The sequence below is a fragment of the Malania oleifera genome, chromosome 8, assembly GCF_029873635.1.
Source record: "Malania oleifera isolate guangnan ecotype guangnan chromosome 8, ASM2987363v1, whole genome shotgun sequence".
Classification (NCBI taxonomy): Eukaryota; Viridiplantae; Streptophyta; class Magnoliopsida; order Santalales; family Ximeniaceae; genus Malania; species Malania oleifera.
In genome coordinates this window covers 95,142,883-95,164,926 of record NC_080424.1, presented here as the reverse complement: position 1 = coordinate 95,164,926, position 22,044 = coordinate 95,142,883, and the positions used below count along the sequence as shown (strand labels likewise).

Here is a 22,044-nt window from a genome sequence, read left to right as displayed (position 1 = left end):
AGGAAGAATCCTTGATAAGTTCGAAAGTTCTCTAAAGAACCAACGAAGAAACAAATCCTCACCTTTTCTTGATTTCTATTCAATGATCTTTGTTCTTACAATAAGAATGCTTTTATAGGCATAGCCTAGGAGACAAAACATTAAACACTTCAAACCACTCTCAACAATTTACTAAGATTTCTTGCAAGATTACAAATTAGACTCAACAACTTTCAACAACTTATTAAGACTTCTTATAAGATTACAAATTAAATATAACACAAAAGTCAAAGGTAGGCTCAACAACTCAATAACTTACTAAGACTATGTAAGCAAACAAGTTGTTTTACAAATTACAAAATAAATGTAAAGACAAAAAGTCAAAAAGTCAAAACCCACAATTGTATAGCCCACCATTAATAAGGAGATTACAACCATTAAGTAAGATTAGTTCCATCAAAAACTTGGATTAAGTTTATTAAGCTTTCATCATTCTTTGAGCCAAGCCTGGAGTGCCTCGTTTTTTAATAAGCTCAAATATCTTGAATCAGCCCATGAAGTGCTTCTTTGATTTTTTTGGATCTTGCTCTAGTGATAGGCTCAACAGGAACATCCAATGGATCCTTTGATGGTGCTTGTTGATTCTCATCATTATAATATTGTATTCTTTTCCATGCATAAACAGTCATCACAGGCCTGTATATATACAAGGCAGTAGGTTAGAAATATTCTCTGGCAACTAACTAACAGAAAAGGAGAATAAAAAGGAAAATAGAAAAATATTCTTTTGAAAACAAAAAAGTAATATTCTCAAGCCGGAGATTGTTGGGTATTGCTGATAGCGCAAGAAGGGGTAATTTATTTATTTTTATTTTTTATTCATTTTTTCACATATTTTTCCCAAGATTCCAATTTATATATTTATTCCACCGTCCAAGCCTTGAACTCTATTATCGTGATATTTCCTAAAACAAATTGTTTTATGAATTTAGGAAGCGAGAACTAATAAACTTTTTAGCTCTAGTATGTGAGTGCGTGCGCACATGTGTGCGTGTGTGTTTTTTTTTTAAAAAAAATTTATAATTGAGATTTTTATGGAATTCATTGATTATATTGTATGAGTTCTCATAAATCTGTAATGTTAGCTGAATGATATTTCTAGAGCTCAACAAATTATGGAGAAGCCCTTATTTAATTTGTCATAGACTAGGTATTTTATGTTGTGTATTTTGAACTATTCTTATGTCGTGTGTTTGATCCCCATTTGACACACTCAGTTATGGCAGCCTGATTTTGTCAGGGATCGCTCCTCACACGTGTCCTGGGATTAGATTTGATAAATGCCTAACCTGTGCGTGGATATCGTAAACGCATTCGATTAACCCAGTCGACGAATCGGGGGAAGACTGCTGACCCGTGAGTTTGGTGCCACATTGGGGGTTCCGAAGAGTGGCTCATCGATGGTTGGAATTCTCACGATAATCCAAAAAAAAAAAAAAAAGAGCATAACATCTAGAAACCCAACATGAAAAAGTGGGTGCAAAGCTGTGAAAATTATTTATCCCCAAACCCTTTCATTTGACACTAACAATCTTCTAAAATCAATGACCTAATAATCCAGTCGGATCTCGAGTTCTGCGATCACTAGAGAGTGACGTTGGTAGGGGCAAGCAAAAAATGAAGCTGTTTGAAAATAGCTTACAATACCATGTTGTTACTATAATGAAATGAAATTATGTATGTGCTAGAGAAAATCAACAATTCTGACTCTTGAAAATGAGAACAAAACATGAAAGCAATTCTTTGGGAAAAAATAATTTATATTCTCATGTTTTTGAGAGAAAAATGAATGAAAATCTCACACAAGGAATAGTTAAAATGGGGCAAAATGTACATTTCATGAGAAGGAGTGAACACTAGCTTGGGAAAAAGGAGATCACCTAATTCTTTTAGTGAGAATTTTGCCAAAGGTGAATTGTAGTATTGCAAATATTCGATAAGTGTTACAATAATCATTATAGAGGAATGTTTCGAATGTAATCTAAAAAAAAAAAATCTACTTTAATTTATTGAGGCTTACAAGTGGGGAATGAATTTGAAAAAAAAAAAATATATATATATATATAAAATTGTGATTAGTGATGTAAGATTTTTCCTTCAGAGAGAGAGAGAGAGAGAGAGAGAGAGAGAGAATAATGCTGCACAATTTGGGGATTGTTTTTATCATTGTCTTAAAAACACGACTAAATGATAAGTAGCTAATAGCTTTGAAGCATACAAAAATTATATTTAATAATAATTTAATTAAAAATTTTAAGAAAAATAAAAACTAAAAAATTAGGATTTGGGATTTGGGAGTTTCTCATCTGTTCCATCCTATTCTACTATGGATATTATAGTGTAATGTACAATATTGCAAATATATATTATGCAAGGTAGAAATAATAATATTATTATGCTATCATTGAGTATAAATATATATAATAATTTTAATAATATAAAAACGATATTAAAATAATATTACTATATTATGAATTTATATTAAACTAAATAAAATTTTATGTTATACAATGACATAATTGGAAAATTAAAATAATTTTTTTTATTTTGTGAAAAAAAGAAAATAAATTATCACACTATATTTGCGTTTGCCTATTCTCTATTTATTTGGTTTTGCCGATTTTCTATTTTTGTTGTTGGCCTTCTAATTGTTTTTGAAAAAATTGTAAATCAAAATTTATAATTTTTAAACTTTTTTAATATCCTATTATAGAATATTTTAGTATTCAGAATTAATTTTTACAGATTAAATCATTCATAATTTTTACTATTTCTCAATTATCATGTAAATTAAGATTGTTCTTATAACACTAAAAATTGAATTTTAAAATATTATAATTAAATAAAATAATTATAGTAGTTTTTTAGCTATATGTTTATATTTTTAGCTTTTACTTTTTTCATATTTTATTACTTAAAATATTTCTTATATTTGTAATACTAAAAAAGTAAATTCAGAAATAAATTTTTGTGTCTAAATAAATTAAATATTAACAATATAAATCTTATTTTAACTACCAATGATATGTTGAACATTTCAATTTCAATTTTAATTACGGACAAATTAAACGCCGGCAGCTGATCCTGTCTATAAAACTTACATCTGGCGTTGCCGTCGCACAAGGCAACAAATTCGCAGATTCAGTGGTGCCACGTGTCTTCCACGTGGCAGAATGCGACGAAACGTAAGGCAGCAACGGCGAGCGTTATCCACCTTGGAATATTCTGCTCTGACTCAGCACTTACTATCCGCGGCAAGCGAGTCAAACCCCACCATGACATCCGCCACACGTGAGAATTAACATCGAATTACTAAAATACCCTTCATATAGAAACGTGTCCTTTAGACCTAGCGAGTACCGTTCGCGGTAGGAAAATAATATTTTTTAATCCGATTCAAATATCTACTCATGGCTCTCGCGCTCTCTATATAGGGCCACGGTGTCCGAAGTTTGAACAAAGGAGCGAATCTGAAAGGAAGACTTGGCTTTTAGTGCTGCAGCCTCCAATTCGATGGCCGCCTCACGAAGTTCGAGAAAGAGCAGCGAAAGTACGAGTGGCTTTTCGATTCAGCGAAAGTGAAGTTCTTCAATCGCTTCGGATTTCTCCCTGTCTGAGGTTCAAATTTTAATGGAGGATAGTGATAGCAGTGGTTTGAGGACGGGGAAGGTCGGAGAGTTAGGGTTTTAGATTTGGAATTTAGAATGGGGGAAACGAGTCCGCGCGGCGGCGATGCGTCGACTGCTGTTGGTATTCCGTCCGGGTTGAATCGGATCAAGACTCGTCAGCCGAGTCGCAAACCTGATGATGGCGATAAGTTGAAGGAATCCAGGACTTGCGGAGCTCCGAAACCTCGGACGAAGCAGAGACAGAGTAAGCTGGGTAGCGAAGGGCATGGAAAAAACGATGATTCTAGAGAAGGTCTCTGTCTTGGCCTTGGTTTTCATTCTTGTTCTGGCTTGTTGATTTTCATGATATTGTCGGTTTTGTCTTTGAATCATGAGAAAAATATGGAGAAAGCAGATGAACTGTAGTTTTGCTTGAAGCTTAAATTCTCCATTGTTCATAACCCGAGAGAACGATCATAGCTTGGTCGAGACTTGGTCAAGCCTTTTTTCTTTTGTTTTTGTTTCAAATTATTTTTTTTTTGTCCTTCTTTTCTTTCCGTTTCTCTGTTCTGTAAAAGGAAAAAAAGAAAGAAAAAGAAGAGCTAGTTCAGATTGGTATTCGCTAGCGTGAAGTAGCTCGTCCAGTCTCAACAATCAACTTTCAAAACATCGAGTTAAAAACATATGATTTTTTTATATGCGGATTTATTGTCTGCACTGTGATCGCACTTGCGGTCTTTTGAGCTTGGCCACAAAGGGAGACATGCCATAATTTCACTAGGATATTTGGTCGCGTAAAAAGCTTAATTGCAATGAAAGTTCTGCGTGGCCAACATGAAGTAGCCGGGTTTAATTGCTCGATTGAGTTTACTCATATGAGAAGGTCATTGTTGCAAACTTCCGTCCAGCTTTTGAAGGGTCAATTGTTTTGGGCAGGAATAAATGGTAAAGCTCAGACAGAAACAGGAAAATTTTGTCAAAAGACACTAAATCCCATAAGATTTGGAAACAAAGACCAAAACTTTCCTAGATTTCAAAAATTCTGCGGACTTATTTTGAAGTTTCAAAAATATCATAAACCTCTGCTAATATTTAATTTTTGGGGTACTTACATCCTCAAAAGACTTGTCTTTTTGTAACATAGAGATTTGTTTTTTTTTTTAGTAAATATCAAGAGAAGTCTCAGAAATTCTTGAAATATTTGAAACTCTCAGTGGGGGACGTGTCCTTTGCCCTTTTTTCGACCATGATTTTTCCTTTTTTCACCTTGTCTTTCTAAATGGAAAAGAAGTGATAAACTATGCTAATTGGAACGTTTCATTTTTTCAACTTCTCATCCTTGTGGTTTCTTTCTATATTGAACAGTCGATTAGTGGAGAGTTGATGGTGGTGTCTTAGTTGTTTTGTGAGTTTGGAGTCTTAGTGGTTGTGTTACTTTCTATACTGTCTAGTTGATTAGTATTTTATCAGTTTTGGTTTGTTTAATACATTTTTATTTCACTAAAAAAGTTGGTATATTGGCTTGTCCATTTGAGATGGAAACTTATACTAGTGAATTTTTTGGGCTGCCTAAAGTGGCAGTAGTTTTTATCTTGTTGGGCTAAATGATCTTTACAGACCTTAACTTGAGTCAAGCTCCATTTTATGACTATATTTATGTATATTTTCCTCATTAAGGGACTCCAAACAAGATTTTGTGTTTCAAGGAAATTTTCAAATGCTGATAATACTGCCTTGTGAAATGGTTTATGTGACCGTGCATGAACCCTGTCTAGACGGTCAATATTTTAGTTGAAATGATGCTGCAAAGTGCAGACATAAAATACCATTCAAGGCTTAAAAGGGGCTTAAGTTGGGTTATGTGACTCATGTCCACTACAATGCAGTTAACAACTTGAAAAAATTTCCTTTTTTCCAATGCAAAACCTTGTTTGAGTCCTCTCTCTCTAAGGTCTTGTTTTAGTCCTTAGTAGGGAAAATGTGTAGTTACAATCTTGAAATGAAACTTGGCCCAAAGTTAAGGTCTTTAAAGATTATGTTAGCCTTATCTGTAATATGGTAACAAAATTCTCTGCAGCGTCTCCATTAGCAATTTTGTTCGTTGATGGCACATCAATATAAGGGCAAATGATTGGAGTTAGCCCGGTCTGAACTGTACTATGCTGTTACTCTTTTGAGTTTAATGGCATCATGAAAAATTTCCTTGTTTCAGATGCAAAATCATGTTTTAGTTGTTGATGGCACATCAATATAAGGGCAAAGGGTTAGAGTTAGCCCTGTATGAAAAACTTCCTTGTTTCAGATGCAAAATCATGTTTTAGTCTTTAATAGGTAAAATGTAATAATTTTGCAATGAAACTTGGCTTAAAAGTTAAGGTTCTTCATATTAGCCTTAACTTTTAATATGTAACAAAATTCTGTGCAGCATCTCTGTTAGCAATTTAGTTGGTTGATGCCACATCACTTGGAGGCCCAAGGATTTGGGGTATGCCCTGTTTGAACTATACTTTGCTTGTTACCCTTTTTGAGTTCATTTTATCTAGGATTTTTAAAGTTTTAGAAGGTGTCTGAATGATTTGAAATCCTAATTCTTTGAAAATATAAATCATGTGAGATAGAGTGAAGGCATGTTGAGCTTGAAAAGCAGTCTGATTTTTGTTTACATGCCCCTCCCTCCTTGCTCTTCTTCTCCTCTATTTCTTGCTTTTGGTTTGCGCAAGGATCCCAAACCCATTGACTGTTTGTGTCCCACCCAGAGAGAGACATATCTGACACGTTTGGGAAAAAAATTATTTTATTTTAAAAAGACACTTCCTAGACACCTGTAGATATGCTTTGATTCCTTTACGATTCTTTTTGAGGTGCTCCTAATTTTTCTAGTTTTTCATTTTTTATTTATTTTTTATTTTTTAACTTTGTAGTTGGATTTCAATTTTTTGGAGCAGTGTTGTTCATTTTTGCTATTGTTGGATTTGTGTTATGTTACAAATTTGATGGTGCTCTTATGAATGTATAATGTGGAATTATGAAATTTTAATGCATTCAATGCACGCATATGGAATTTATTTGTAAAATGCAAATAAGAGTAATGCCTTAATTCAATTTAATTTATTTTACCTTAATATTTTAATTCACTGGGAAAATCCAATTCTAAATATTTCTAGATATACATGTTCTTATATTAGTTAACTGATGTATCCCTGTTGGGTCCTATCCTATTTTTCGAAAAATGGTCACATCATTGTATAGGTTTCATGTCGTGTTTGTGTCACATGTTGGTGTGCATGTCTTCTAAGGTGGTGCAAACTCCCTTCAGATTGTTCATGGATCATTAGGATTAAGTATTCTAGCAAGTCAGCAACCAACAATTGGTCATTTTTGGATGGATGAAAATTTTGTATATGTTAAGAGGTTATTTATGTCTTTTAGTATTATTATTTTATTTGGATGTTAATTAGTGAGAGTTAGTAAGGGCATTATTGTCATTAAAATGTATTTGATTTGTATTATAAATAAAAGGTTAGACCCATCCTCAAGTTTGGTCATTCATTTAAAATTAAAATCTCAACATGGTATCGAAGCGTGATCCAACCTAAACCCTATCATACTCAACCGTTGCTAGAAAACACCTTACCTTTGCTGCCCTTCTTAGATCCACCTCCACCTTTCATTATTTCAAAACCAATCATATAGCCAAAACAAAACCCTCTGAAGCCTACCTGCTCGAAACCCCATCGCCGGCTAGTGCCCCACGTGCCACCACATGCCGGCCAACTACTGGCAGTGTCAACCCCACACGTTGGCACATGAGAGAGTTTCCGACCACCTTTTCTTTTTCATTTTTTCCCCCGTCTGCCATGTTTTGATTCCTTTTCTAGACTATATTATCAAGTTGTTAGGCATGCTTTTTGCACAAAGATCCAACCTTTTTTGACCATGAATTTTTGGTAATATGTTAATTGTTGTTCGGTGTTCGTAAAGGCTTCTTTGTGAGTTACTTGGAGCAGTGGCAGTGTTCATAAGTTGAGTTGTGAGGCTGTGGCAGTGCTATATATCAGTTGCTAAGTTGTTCACCTCGTGTGTGGTTGCGTCGGTGCTTCACATAGTTTGAGATTGTCCTAATTAGTTTTGATTGTTCTTCTTGTTTGACATTGATTTGACTGCAAGTTTGTCAGTGTTGAGATGGAGTCTTTGAATCCTAAAAACATGTTTCCTTCATCGCTGCCACAGAAAACAGCTCAAAAGTTTGATGGAAAGAATTATGTTCAATGGTCTAAAGCTGTTCAGGTTTATATAGTAGGATTAGGAAAATCTGACCATTTAGCTCTAATATAATCCTTCTGATGAGAAGAGCAAAGAAGTGTGGATTCAAGAAGATGCCTTGATTGTTTCCCTCTTGTTGAATTCTATGGAGCCACATATTGCACGGATGTGCACGCATCTAGATATGTGCAAGGAGATTTGGGATTATGCCAAGCTTCTATACTCTAGTAACATTACATGTATGTATGATTTATCCTAGGAGTACTTTTAGTTACAACAACGAGATAGGAGCATTGCAGATTATTTTTGGATAGATGAAACGTATTCATGAGGAGCTTAATGTCGTGCAACCTATAACTGCTGACGTTCGTGAGATGCAGAAGTAGAGGGAGCAAATGACAGTTCTTCAGGTTCTAGTAGGCTTGAAACCCGAGTTTGAGGCGGTTCGGTCCTAGGCACTTAGTAGTGCAGAGTTGTCATCATTTGGTGATGTTTATTCTTGTGTCCTTTGTGCTTCCTTTAGCACATATTCTCTTGCTCTTTCATTTGGCTCTGAGAGGATAACCTTTGCTACATAGGGTGATTCTAATTCTCTACCAAACAATTGCAGAAGCTATCAATGTGGTTCTAGTGTTCACGATGGTAGAGATGGATGAGGTAGAGGCACTCCTCGCAAGTGCACTCATTGTGGACAAGGTAATCATAATATTGAGCAGAGTTGGGTTCTCCACGATAGACCTTCACGTGTTACCAATGCAGCCACCACTGACTTCACACCTTTGGGAGAAGTCAATGCAGCCACCATCAACTCCACACCTTTGGGGTTGAGTGGGAGGCAATGTACTATATCTGTCTCAGAGGAAGAGTATTCCAAGTTCTAGTAGTATCAAGCGTCACAACAAGCTTCTCTTCATTGCATCTCTTACCCAAATAGGTGTTCCCACAATATACCTGTCATCTAGCACTTCTCGTTCTAGTCCTTGGGTCATAGACTCCGTTGTCACTGATTGTATCATAGCAATACCTAGTTTCTTATCTACTCTTTAGTATCCTACAAAATTTACCTTGTGTTACAAGATTACTAAATCCATGAATTTTTCAATAACATTCTTTCTTGATTCTATAGCTATTCAGGATTTAAAGATGATGAAGACAATTGGCGGATGGCGTGAAGCTAGTGGACTTTATCCCTTTGAGCCGCTATCTCCTTCTACCGCTCGCACTGCTGCTGCCACACCTCTCCAAATTCATTGTGCCTTGGTCCCTTCATTGGAAAAGTTGAAACGTCTTGTTCTTGATTTGAGTTTTATGTCTAGTCTTGATTATGAGTCTTGTCAATTGGGAAAGCACCATCATACCCCTTTCACTTCTTGAGTCAATAAACGGGCCGCAATCCCTTTCATGTTAGTCCATTTTGATTTTTTGGGTCATAGTAGAGTTTTGTCCGAGTTGGGTTTCTAGTACTTTCTAGCCTTTGTGGATGATTATTCAAGAATGACTTGGCTATATTTAATAAATGATCATGCTGAGTTGGTTCATATATTTTGTGCTTTTTGTTCTAAAATAAAGACTCAATTTGGTTTGCAAGTTCAAATACTTTGAAGTGATAATGCTCAAGAGTATTTTAGTTTTAAAATTCACTAATTATATGACTTAGTTTGGTATTGCCCATTAACTATCCTGTGCCCACACTTCTTAACAAATGGAGTCGCAGAGAGGAAAAGTAGACATACTTGAAATCACTTACAACTTACTTTATCAAATGCATGTACCTAAAGTGTGATGTTGTACCTACCGCTTGCTATCAGATCAACAGGATGCCATCCTTTGTTCTTACTGGTAAAATTCCCTACTCAAATCTCTTTCCTAATTTATATTTCTCTCTCCCTCATATATCTAGATGTGTGTCCTTTGTTCATCAACTAACTCCTGGGGTGTATAAATTGGATCTTTGTGCTAAAAAATGTGTCTTTCTAGGCTACTCATATACTCAAAAGGGATGTCATTGCTATAGTAGTGTGTTGCAGCGCTTCTTTATTTCTGCAGATGTTACTTTCTTTGAGTCTACACCTTACTACACCTAGTACTTGAGTGCTTCTGAGCTTAATGAGTCTCTTCCTCTTCCTAATCTTCCAAATTCTAGTTTGTTATATTTGCCCAATCAACCATCCGAGTCTCCATGTAGTGTGAGTCCTTCTCATCATCTTGATCATCCTAATTTATAGGTGTATTCACAACGACAGCTCCAAGGAAGAGTCCCCTCTAGCTTCTATTACCACGCCTTTGGTTTCATTGTTTGATGATCATATTTCCCATGATGTTGATATTCTCCCATTGCTGTTCGGAAAGGTAAATGCACATGTAACCCAACATCCCATTTCCAAGTATGTTTGTTATGACTTCTTATCACCCTCTTATTATTGTTTTGTTATTGTTCTATCATCTATCGCCCTTCCTAATTCTATTTTGGAAGCCTTAGCGCACTTTGGGTGGAGGAATGCTATGGTTGAAGAGATGAATGCTTTACAAGATAATGACACTTGGGACTTGGTATCTCTTTCATTTGACAAGTCTGTGGTTGGTTGTCGTTGGGTATACACTGTGAAAGTCAACCCTGATGGTTCTATGGCTCATTTGAAGGCCTATCTTGTTGCTAAGGGGTGTACTTAGGTGCATAATTTGAATTATTCTGACACTTTTTCTCTGTTTCCAAACTTACATTACGTCTGTTCACCTCCTTGGCTACCACTTGTCACTTGCCTGTGCATCAGTTAGGTGTGAAGAATGTCTTCTTGCATGGTAATCTTGAGGAGGAGGTTTATATGGAGCGGGTTTGTTGCTAAGGGGGACTCTAGCTTAGCGTGTAGTCTCAAGAAGGCACCATGTGGTTTAAAACGGTCTCCAGAATTTGATTTGGTTGTTTTAGTGTTGTAGTATATGAGTTTGATCTTCAATGGTGTGCAGTGGATCATTATGTGTTTTATCGTTATACTTCATCAAGTAGGATCCTCCTTGTTGTGTATATGGATGATATTGTTATTACAGGTGATGATGATAAAGGTATTCAGAGTATCAAACTTATTCAACATACTAAGTTTCAAACCAAAGATTTGGGACTGTTGAAATACTTCTTGGGTATAGAAGTATCTAGATCTCGTATGGGAATTGTTTTGTCACAGAGGAAGTATGTTCTTGATTTGTTAGATGAAATTGGATTCTTGGGATCCGAACCAGTTGGTACACCCATGAATCCTAATAGAAAGTTAGTGTCGGGATATGGGTGATTTGTTGCCTAATCTTGGACAATACCGAAGACTTGTTGAAAAGTTGAATTATCTCACAGTCACTCGGCCAAAAATATATCTTTTGCAACTAGTATTGTGAGTCAATTTTTATATTTTTCGAGGACAAGTCATTGGGAGGCAGTAATTTGCATCTTGAGATATCTCAAAGGTGCACCTAGGAGAGTCTTTTATATTGTGATCAGGATCAAGGTCACCATTATATTCATGGATATACAAATGCAGGTTGAGCTAGGTCGCCTTTTAATCGAAGATCCACAACCGGGTACTATATCTTGGTTGGTGTAATTTGGTTTCTTGGAAGAATAAAAAACAAATTGTGGTGGCCATATCAAGTGTTGAATCAAAATATAGAGCTATGACTCACACTACTTGTGAACTTTTTTGGTTGAAGAACATGTTGGAAGAATTGGGTTTTTCACATTCTCAACCTATGAATTTGATGTCAAGGTGCTCTTCATATTGCCCCCAACCTGGTCTTTCATGAGCGAACGAAACACATTGAAGTTGATTGCCATTTTGTTTGGGAGAAACTTGTGCAGAAGCTCATCACTACCGCTTATGTGAAGTCTAACATGCAGCTGGCTGATTTGTTTACCAAAGCTTTGGGGGGGCGGGGGTTTGCTTGTGTTAAATTTATTTGTAACAAGTTAAGAGCATATGATATTTATGCTCCACCTTGAGGGGGAGTGTTGGAGGTTATTTATGTCTTTTAGTATTATTATTAAGTTTATTAGTATGTTAATTAGTGAAAGTGTTGGAGGTTACTTATGTCTTTTAGTGTCAATTGCCAACATGTTGTGCCTTGTCCCAAACAATAAGGTTGGTCTCATTGGGCCAAATAAAATTCACATTTAATCCATGGTTATGATGTTAATATCCTTAGTATGTGATTTGTAAAACACCACCATTAGTTCTGCTCAAGGATGTGATGGGTAATAACTTGCAAACATATTATTAATTACCCAAATGTATGATAAAGGAAAGAATTCCTGGTAATAGAAAAAGTGGGGCCGTGCAGCCCTTTAGCTAGAAAGTGGGAACACCAGAAGGGGCTCTACCCCAGGCATTCTTTTGCAGTCTTTCTGTTTGATGTGAAGTGTGAGCCCAAGTGCCATGATGTATTGTGTATGTGGCCATTGAAGTGAATGTGGGTTTTAGCAAAAAGAAAGTAATGATTTGTGTTGTTGCCATGTGAATGTTCAAATTTGTTTTACCCGTTCCTTTTGGATGTTGCCCAAGTAACAATCTTGTAATGTTCTTGCAAGTGTGGTTAGTTTCTTTGTATTCACGAAATTTCTTGTTTTATATCACTGTGCTGAGCCTTGGAGTTGCTGCCTGTTAGCCAAACCAATGGACTAGTTGTTAGTTTCCACAGCTGGATACTTATTTGTGGCAACTTAGTGCAATCCTTTCCCTATTGTATGTTTTTGTATGTGTTTGTCACATGTATAAGCTTGTGCCCTATGAAGAAATAATTTAGTGGTCTTATCTTTTAGTGTGATAATATGTATAATTCTTTTAAAATTTATCTTTTTGAAAGGCCTCAAAATCAAGTTTTTTTAGTAAAAAATGTAATGTCTCAAGAAGTTCTATGTGTCTCCTAGATGACAGTCGAAAAGTTGAACATGACGCCCATATTTTATATATATATATATATATATATATATATATATATATATAGCCAAATATTGAAATAGGAAGTGCTTTTATGAGTTGAACATGTTGATATTAACATGAAGTCAGGTGATGTCACATAAATTGGTACCTATTTTTCTTGGCAATAACTTTATTTTCTATTTTTCCGAGCAAAATATCTCTTATCATACCAGAAAAATGATGAATAATTAAGGAAATAACTGGTTTCACATAGGACTCCGCAAAGGAAAGAATATAGCTCGGTGGCTCACGTCACACCTATACAAGGATTCCACTCAATCTTCTAGTAGTATTCTTGGCATTGAGGTGAGATTTTGTCTAGCATGCATCTGATAGTTGTTTGTAAATTTTTCCTATGCTTATGCTTTGTGCTTTTTATTGTGTATTAAACAAGCCATGCCACTAATTTGACAGGACAATAACTCAGAATTTAAGGCAGTTAACCGGCAGTATTCTACAGGGGAAAATTTTCATGAGGCGAAAGATTCATCTGGAAAACAGATTTCACCAGAGAACGTGTGCTCCAGTAAAATATCAAAAGGATTAAAAAGCTTTTCACATGAGCTGGGACCAAAAGGTGGCATCTCACCTGCCCATCCTCGGGCCCACAGCTATAATGATTTAAAGGTATTATCTATTAACCAACAGTTCACTTTGGAAGCTATTTGGTTTATATTTTGCTAGTCATTTCTGTAAGCATGAAGCAAAGAACTCATTAACCTTTTTTCGGCTAGGGTTATTCATTGGGGCATTCCTTGCGAGCAATGCATTGCACTTGTACCTCCCAAATGTAGAAACAAATGGGCAAGGGTGGGTTAGGTTGTTGCCCCAAAGCGATGCACTACTGTGTCACATATGAGAGAGTTCCTGCATCATTTTGGATGTGGCCAAGTAAAGAAGTTAGTTTAGAAGACTAGGGTAAGATTTGCAACTTAGGATTTAGGGACACTTACTGAAAAAAGCTAAGAGATAGTTGGAACAATGATTAGAAGGAAAGCTAACATAATCTGTTTTCAAGAAACTAAGTGGGCAAGGGAAAAAGCTAGAGAAATTGAAAAACCTTGAATTAAACTTTGGTACATTGGAAAATATAGCACAAGAATAGGGTAGGAATCATTGTAGGCAAAGACATAAAAGATAGTGCTGTAAATGTTAAAAGAGTATGAGATAAGAGTCATAAAAATCAAGATGGACTTAGGACAAGAGATGATAAAATGTTATCACTGTGTGTGTTCCTCATATAGGCTTAGTAGATACCCTTAAAAAACAACTTTGGGAAGATACGGGTAGTATTATACAAGGGATATCAAGGACTAAGAAAATATTCATAGGTAGGAGCTGATTTGAATGGACACATTAGAAAGGATTAGAAAGATTTTGAAAGGATGCATGGAGGACATGGATATATTGATAAAAATGAGTTTGGTGATATGATTTTATATTTTGTCATGTCATATGATTTTATTATAATGAATACATGCTTTAAGAAGAGAATTGCACGCTTAATAACCTTCAAGAGTGGCTTAGTGGATAAAATAAAAGTCAAATAGATTTTTTCTTAATTTGGAGGATAGATCATTTATCATGTAAAATTTAACTAAACAACATTGAGTTTTAGTGTTAGGTATATGTGTTAAAAAAATGGAAGATAAATATAAATCAATGCAAGAGAACGAGGTAGTGGAACATAAATGGAGGAAAAATAATAAAATTCAAATATAAAATCATCAAAGATAGTGAATCTTGAGGAAGAATCTCGCTTAGTGAAAGAGTTGTTGGTGGGATCAAGATGTCCAAAAAGTCATGAAAACTAAAAGATCTTGGTTTAGACCATGGCAAAAATATAGAAATTTGTAAAGTATAAAGAGGCAAGAAAAGATGCAAAAAAGGAAGCTCATTGATCATATTATAGTTTATAAATTAGACTAGATACAATAGATCAGGAAAGTGACATTTTTAAATTTGCTAGAGTTAGAGAAAGAAAGATCAAGGACTTAGGTAATGTATGTAATATTTAGAAAATAAGGGTGATAGTCTTTTAATTAAAGAAGAAGATACAGAAGAAAAATGATAAAGTTACTGATAAGCTATTTGATGAAAGCATATGATAGGGTACTAGGAAAGTTCTATGGGTTCTGGGAAAAAGGGGGGAGTATGCAGGAGGTATACCAATGTCATTAAGGGTATATAGGATAGAGTAATGACTAGCATTAGGACTATAGGTGGAGAGGAAAGTCTAGGGAATTTCTTGTTGCAATAGGTGTACAACAAGGATATACTTTGGATCCTTATCTTTTTGTATTAGTGATTGATGAACTTATAAGGAGCATCGAAGATGAGATTCCAAGGTGCATGTTGTTTGCCGATGATATTGTTTTAATTGATGAAACTAGGGGTAGAGTTTAAGTTGGTATACGGAGAGAAGCTTTTGGATTTAAGGTTTTAGGATAAGTAGAAATATGACATGATCTACAAAATGTAACTTTGATCATGGTAGGAGGAATATTAAATTTGGTGTCAAAAAATTGATGGCACTAGTAGATTTCAATACCTTGGATAATTATGTAAGTTGAAGCCTGAAAAAGAATCGAAGAAGTTGTAATACATAGAGTAAAGCAGGTTAGGTAAAATGGAGAAGTTCTTAGTGAGTGTTGTGTGATTGTAGAATACTTGTAAAATTAGAAGAAAATTTTAGTCGTATGACCATCTATACTATATGGGTCAGAATGTTTGTCAACTCGAAACATCATATCCAAAAAGTAGAAGTTTTCAAAATGATAATGTTAAGGTGGGTGCGTTGTATAATGCTAAAGATAAATAAAGGAATGAACATATTTGTGGTAAATTTGGCATAGCATCTGTAGAAGAAAAGTTAAAGGAGGGGCAATTGAGGTGGTTTGAGCACCTGCAAGGTACGCCAAATATGGCACCAATGAGGAGGAACAAGCTAGTTACCTTTAGTGGCAGTAGAAGGGCTAGTGGTAGACCTATATTAACTTCGAAGGAGATGGTAAGGCTTCAACGGCCCTTAAATTTTTGAAGGAAATTGCCCTACGTTGTGTAAATTGGCGGTAATGGATTGATGTAGTTGGTCTCACCCAGTGGGACTTTAGGTTTGGTGGTGCTGTTGTTTTCTTATAATAAAGTTCTTTGTATTAGATTTGGGCCTTATGCATGGTTGTAATGAGAGTGTTTTTTCAGTGTGCCCTTAATGTTTTCCCAGAGCAGTTCCATTTGTTTGGCATTTCTAAGATAAGTGCTTTTTGTTCCTAAAGTACTTCACGAATGTTGTTGTTGATGCACTCCTGTAAAAAAACCAGGAAGCAGAACGAGAAAATAATGCATGCTTCACGTCAAGTTTTTCCACTTTTAATGCACAATAACTATGCCTATGAATCTACTGATTTTTTTTTTTTTTTCAAAAAATTTTGTATTATGCTAGATACAGATTTAGTAACATGCTAATTGTGTGCATAGCTGTATAAAATAACTATTTACATCTAAAAGAAAAATGTAAATCAACTATCAAGCGTTGGAAGTCTCATCCAGAATTATATATACCAATTAATTATATTGATATTAATTTTCATAGTGCATTCATTCCTTATTAACTCTGTTGGACTTCAACACTTTAGGACTGATCAGCAAGACTGTCTTTTCTCTGTCTTTTTTTCGCTGCTTCTTTATAATGAGTTAAAATTCAGGAGCTCTTGGGATCATTTTGTTGGAGATTTGAGGCAGCTAAAGAACTAGTCAATGCAGAGTTGTCTAGTTTTGCTGGGGACATTCGAGATATTCTCCAGAAGAATGACGCCTTATGCCCTGGGCAGGCAATGGTGGGGGATCTTCTAGTTCTTGCTCAGCAATGTATTGAAATGACCTCTGCCGAGTTCCGTGCTCAGTGTGAACTAATTGTCCAAGATTTGACTGAGAAAAGACAGCAGTGTCAAACAGGATTGTTGAAGTGGTTGTTCACACGCATGCTTTTCATATTAACACGATGCACTAGACTCTTGCAATTTCAGAAACACAGTGAGCGGATTGATGAGAAATCTCTTAATATATTCAAGAAATGTTTAGAAAGTGTTCCTGCTGTTGAAATGAACTGGATGCCTGAACCAGGGATTGTTAATTCTGGTTCAAATTGTGCTCTGAATCAGAAGGGTGATACCGAACCGAGATTGCAGGGACAAACTAGTGTGCCTGCTCTCCCTTTAGTAAGTTGGTGCAAGGCTGAAGAACCAACTGATGAGAGTGGCAAAACTTCCAAAAAGAACTCTTCTGTTTTTGAAAAAGAGCCTGTTCCTCAATATTTCCAAACTAACTCTTCTTCACCTGTGCTACAATGTCATCATATTGAAGGCAGTTTTCCTGGAAAATCAGTTATAAACGATACCATTCTTGGTTTGCATCATGAGCCAGAGCGAAGTTTAGATGGATTTGATTCAGTGATTTGCAGGATATGTGAGGAACCTGTTCCCACTATTCATTTGGAAAGTCATTCTTATATATGTGCCTATGCAGATAAGTGTGATGTAAATTGTCTGGATGTGGATGAACGTCTTTTCAAACTGGCAGAAATATTGGACCAAATTATAGAATCATGCAGTCTGAGCTGTCATGCATCATTTGGCAGTCCTGAAAGTTCCAGAATGCAAACAAGTAGTTCCACAATTGTATCAGAAGGCTATTCTCCGAAGATAAATGAATGGCGAAGCAAAGGTGTGGAAGGAATGTTTGAGGATCTTCATGAGATGGACACTGCCTGTATAGATGATTTTAGCCTTGCAAATGCCATTAACTTGAAGGGGCACTTGGGTATAAAGCTCAACTACTATGGTGCAGCCTCCTCAACTGGGAGCATGTCGTCGGTATCCTCTACTAATACTCCTAAAGCAAGTCATTTTGACTTCTTTTGGTTAGAGCACAACAATCCTTCTGAGCTGGAGGATGCACAACAGGTTAGACCCCGAACTGGTGCTTCATGTTTCTTTTGTTGAATATCTATATACTAATGTTATTGTCAAACTACATCTTGTCCTTGATTTACTTTTTAGTTCCTCAAAATTCAAATATTAATCTGGAAAATCATTAGCTCGCGCTCGAGTGACTTATGCACCTTTTCAAACTGCATTCATTTAGAATTAAATCTGAAACAATCTTCTAGAAGTTGGCTTTTCACTTGTGGAATTGAAAAAATTCTTTCTTGTTAAAAAAATTGTGATTCTTTGTCACTCCATTTCCCCCAAATGAGTGTCTTTTGAACAGTCGTCATTCATCAAAAAATGGTTGTGATTTCAAATATAGGCTTCTCCTTGTTAATAAAATTAAAATGTTGAAAAGCAACTATCAACATGACTGTCCCCTCAATACATTTTGGTCAGCCAAGGGAAGGACTTATTAGCATGCAAGGTTGACATGGAGAATCCACACAAATTACAAGAATTGTGGAAGATTCACTGCATGGCTGTGATTTGAGTAATTTAAAGGTTCACATAGGCCCTCAAAAAGCTAGGCTATTCCTATTCAAAGAGTCAGAAGCCAAGCAATACTGCAATTTTTTTTTTAATGGGAAATATTTCGTATTGAAAAATCCTGTACTAGGATCTGTTACCATCAACTTACAGATAATCAATCCTCCAAATTGAATGAGCATCCGTAGAATTATAATCATTATCTCCTTAGCCATGTATAACCACTCTACTAGCCCATCATGGGTGGCCATAGACATTATGAAGTATGGACTTCTCTTCACTAACTACTTTGCAGAATATCTAAGATAAGTGAAATACCTTTGAATTTTGTCTACCTTGCGTAGTTAGTACAACAACAACAACAACAGCAACAACAACAAATTAAGTTCCACTAGGTAGGGTCGACTACATGCATCCTTTTCTGCCAATTCATGAGATCATGGGCAGTTTTCTTTGACAAATTCAAGACTATTAAATCCTTACTATCTCATTTCAAGTTATTTTAGGTTTATCCATACCCCTTCTTCTATCCCTCGCAGTAACTAACTTACTCTTCCTCATTGGTACGCTATTTGGCCTACATTACTAGTGTCCAAACCATCTGAGCTGTCCCTCCTTTATCTTATCTTCTCCAAGAGCTTCCCTTAACTTACCGCAAATATGTTCATTCTTTAATTTATCATGTTAATTTTTTTATTCATGTGATGTAGGAGAAGAAGCGGGTATTTGGATGGATCATTTTGACCCAATTTGGAGGCCTTTGTCGAAGAAAGGGTGAATGGTTTATTGGGTTCTAAACCCAAATGTGCTTAGTTAGTTGTTATGTGTGTTTAGTTTGCTTGTATTATGATTATGTGTATTTGGGAGCTTATTTGTACTGTTTGTGTATTTTAGGGCATCTTTTGTTATTTAATTAGTTCTAGGGGTGTAGGTGTGTTAGATTACCAATTTACCTAAAAACTTAAGCTGTTAGGTTGTGGGTGAACAATGTATATCAAGCCTTAACAATATGTAATTTCTTATGTAAGGGGTTTTCTTATAAATAGTGTATGAAAGCCATGTCGTAAGTAGTTATTGAATTTGAATTTGAAGTGAATGTGAGATTTCCCCTTGTATCTCCTTTCTCCTCTTAGCCCTCATCCTTCTTCCCCTTTCCTCCCTTCTGTCTCTCACAGCTGCACATTCTTGATGCTGCCTCCACATCATTTGGTATCGAAGCTCAATTACAATCTCCATTCTCCCATTTCAATCCCCCCATCTTCCCCATTCACTCCTCTTTTTCCTTCTCTCTATTCTATAACTTCTCTCTCCCTGCTCTGCTTTTGATCTGATTCTCCTTTCTGTTCTACCCTGCTTCTTCTTCTTCTTCTTCTTTTCCTTCTCCTCTCTCTCTCTCTCTCTCTCTCTCTCTCTCTCTCTCTCTCTTTTCCTTACTTCTCTCCCTATTCCTGGTCTCCTGTACTTGTCCTATTCTCCAACAAATTCTGATTCCCTCCACCCCTCAAAATCTCCAACTTATTGTGTTTTTCTCATCACATCACCACCACCTCTGCAATCCCCACACCCAGATTTATGCTCACCTGAAATTTTAGCGCTGGAGGGGCACTGCTGGCAACCCACACACCCCACATGCACGAGGGAATCACTGAACTCCTGTATTTTTTTGACCCACAAGAAATTGCTCCAGCCTTCATTATCTTGGATTTTCTCCTTGATATTTTGATCTGCAACAAGATATTTTGATTGTGGACATAATATTTGTGAGCAAGCGTGATAATTGGATTTGAAAGGCTAGAAATTTGCTTGCCAACATCAAGAATTAGACCATATTGCTGCTATTTGTAAGTTGTTCATGAGGGTTTGTTTTGCTTGAAGATTGTTTTTAAAAAAATTGAGAGTGAAGTTTGTGGCTTGCATGAATAATGGAGGATTGTTAGCAAATTGTTTAAGAATCCTTGGTGATACATAATCACATCATGGTGACCAATGTTGAACTGTCTGCAGAAGTAGAATTTTTATCTAGTAGGGTACAAAACATGGAAAATGCCTTGGATACTATTTTCAATGCTTTGAATAGGCTAACAACCAAATTTGCAGTCTTAGGTAAGAGGCCCATGGATTTTCTTACCAAACAAGATGGTGGAATAGCTGCTGTCCCTCATACTTCTGAGTTGTGTGAAGGCCTAAATAATCATTTGAGTGAGGGAATTAAACTAGAAGTTTCAGATTAATGGTGATGGTTCTCTTGATGAATTTGATGATTGAGTCTATTCTTTGAAGCATTATTTCTGATGGCATGACTTGAAAGAGGCTAGAAATTTGGATTTGGTTGAATCAAGATCAAAATTGAAGGGAACTGCTCAAAGTTGGTGGATTAAACTACAAGAGATCTTTAGAAGAAAGATGTTTGATCATCTTACGACATGGGATGAGATGAAGTGAGCCATGCAGGAGCAATTTGTGCCTCTCAATTATCAGCAGTGTTCATCTCCAACTCTTTGATTTGAAGCAAGAAGAAAAGACAGTGAAGGATTACACTAGTAGATTCTATCATTTGGCTATTCGTGCCGACATAGAATGGAAAGAGGATGTGATGATTGCTTTGCATAGAAAAGGGTTGAAGCCAGCTATTGCCTTCAAACTTACTGCATGTTGTCTCATTATAGTTGGGGATGCAGTACAGGTTGCCACTCCGATTGAGGAGGGATATGCAACATAATCCTCCTAGAGATGCACTAGACCTCTGGTTTAAGAGTATTGGTGGATTGTACAAGAGACGATAGTTGAGGAATTGGGTAAAGAAGTTCATACAAATACCCTTTGGAAGAATCCTAAGAATTCTGGAGCAACTTCTAAAAGCCAACCATCACTTCAATGCTTAAAATGTCAAGGCTTTTGGCATCGAGCTGCACAATCTCTTAACCAAGTCATGGCTGTTGCAGAAAAAGAAGATGATGAAGATGATGGCAAATGGAAGCTGAAACATAGATCTCAAATGACTTGGATGATGATGACAATGTGAAAATCTGTTTACTGCTTTGACATATGCTCTCTTCTCACAAGGTTGAAGAAAAAGAAGATTGGACGTGGACCAACATCTTTCAAACTAAGATGATTTGCCAAAAGTAGCTTTATACTTGGTTTTTGATCCTTGTAGTTTTTTAAGAAACTGTGAAGAAGTTAAATTTAGAAGTTGAACGTCATCCCAATCCATACAAAATTGCTTGTGTGAATAATACCAACTTGAAGGTCTATGATTGTTGCTTACTTACCTTCAAGATTGGTTCCATTGTGGAGATAATGCAATGTGATATCCTTCCTCTCAAAATCTGTCACATCCTTTTGGGCTTTCTATGGTTACTTGATAGGAAGGTTAAGCATGATGGCTATAAGAACTCTTATTCCTTTACCATTGACAGGAAGAAGTATGAGTTGATGCCATCTCAAGCTTAAGCTGGTATTTGGATGGATTATTGCAACCCAATTTGGAGGCTTATGTCCAAGAATAGGGTCAATGGTTTATTGGGTCCTAAATTGAATGTGTTTAGATAGTTAGTTGTTTAGTTTGATGTGTTTAGTTTGCTTGTATTAAGGACAGTGTGTATTTGGGGGCTCATTTGTAATATGTATATTTTATGTGTATGACTGTAATTTAATATAGTTTTAGGGGTATATGTGTTGTTTTATATGTTAGATGCT

General features: G+C 35.9%; 1 protein-coding gene across 8 annotated transcripts in view; it reads left to right on the top strand.

Annotated features, from left to right (window-relative positions):
* The first annotated feature begins 3,449 nt into the window (after positions 1 to 3,449).
* The window catches only part of LOC131161355 (probable serine/threonine protein kinase IRE4), a 47,606-nt gene continuing 29,011 nt past the window's right edge, over positions 3,450 to 22,044 (top strand). For 3 of the 8 annotated variants that reach the window (XM_058117071.1, XM_058117067.1, XM_058117065.1), the window contains exons 1-4: positions 3,498 to 3,960; positions 13,086 to 13,177; positions 13,286 to 13,498; positions 16,576 to 17,832. In XM_058117071.1, the coding sequence (XP_057973054.1) occupies positions 3,744 to 3,960; positions 13,086 to 13,177; positions 13,286 to 13,498; positions 16,576 to 17,832 (1,779 nt within the window). In that variant the 5' untranslated portion in view covers positions 3,498 to 3,743. Of the gene's footprint in view, positions 3,961 to 13,085; positions 13,178 to 13,285; positions 13,499 to 16,575; positions 17,833 to 22,044 lie in introns of all 8 variants that reach the window. The other 5 variants (XM_058117073.1, XM_058117072.1, XM_058117066.1 and 2 more) reach the window with 4 other exon arrangements.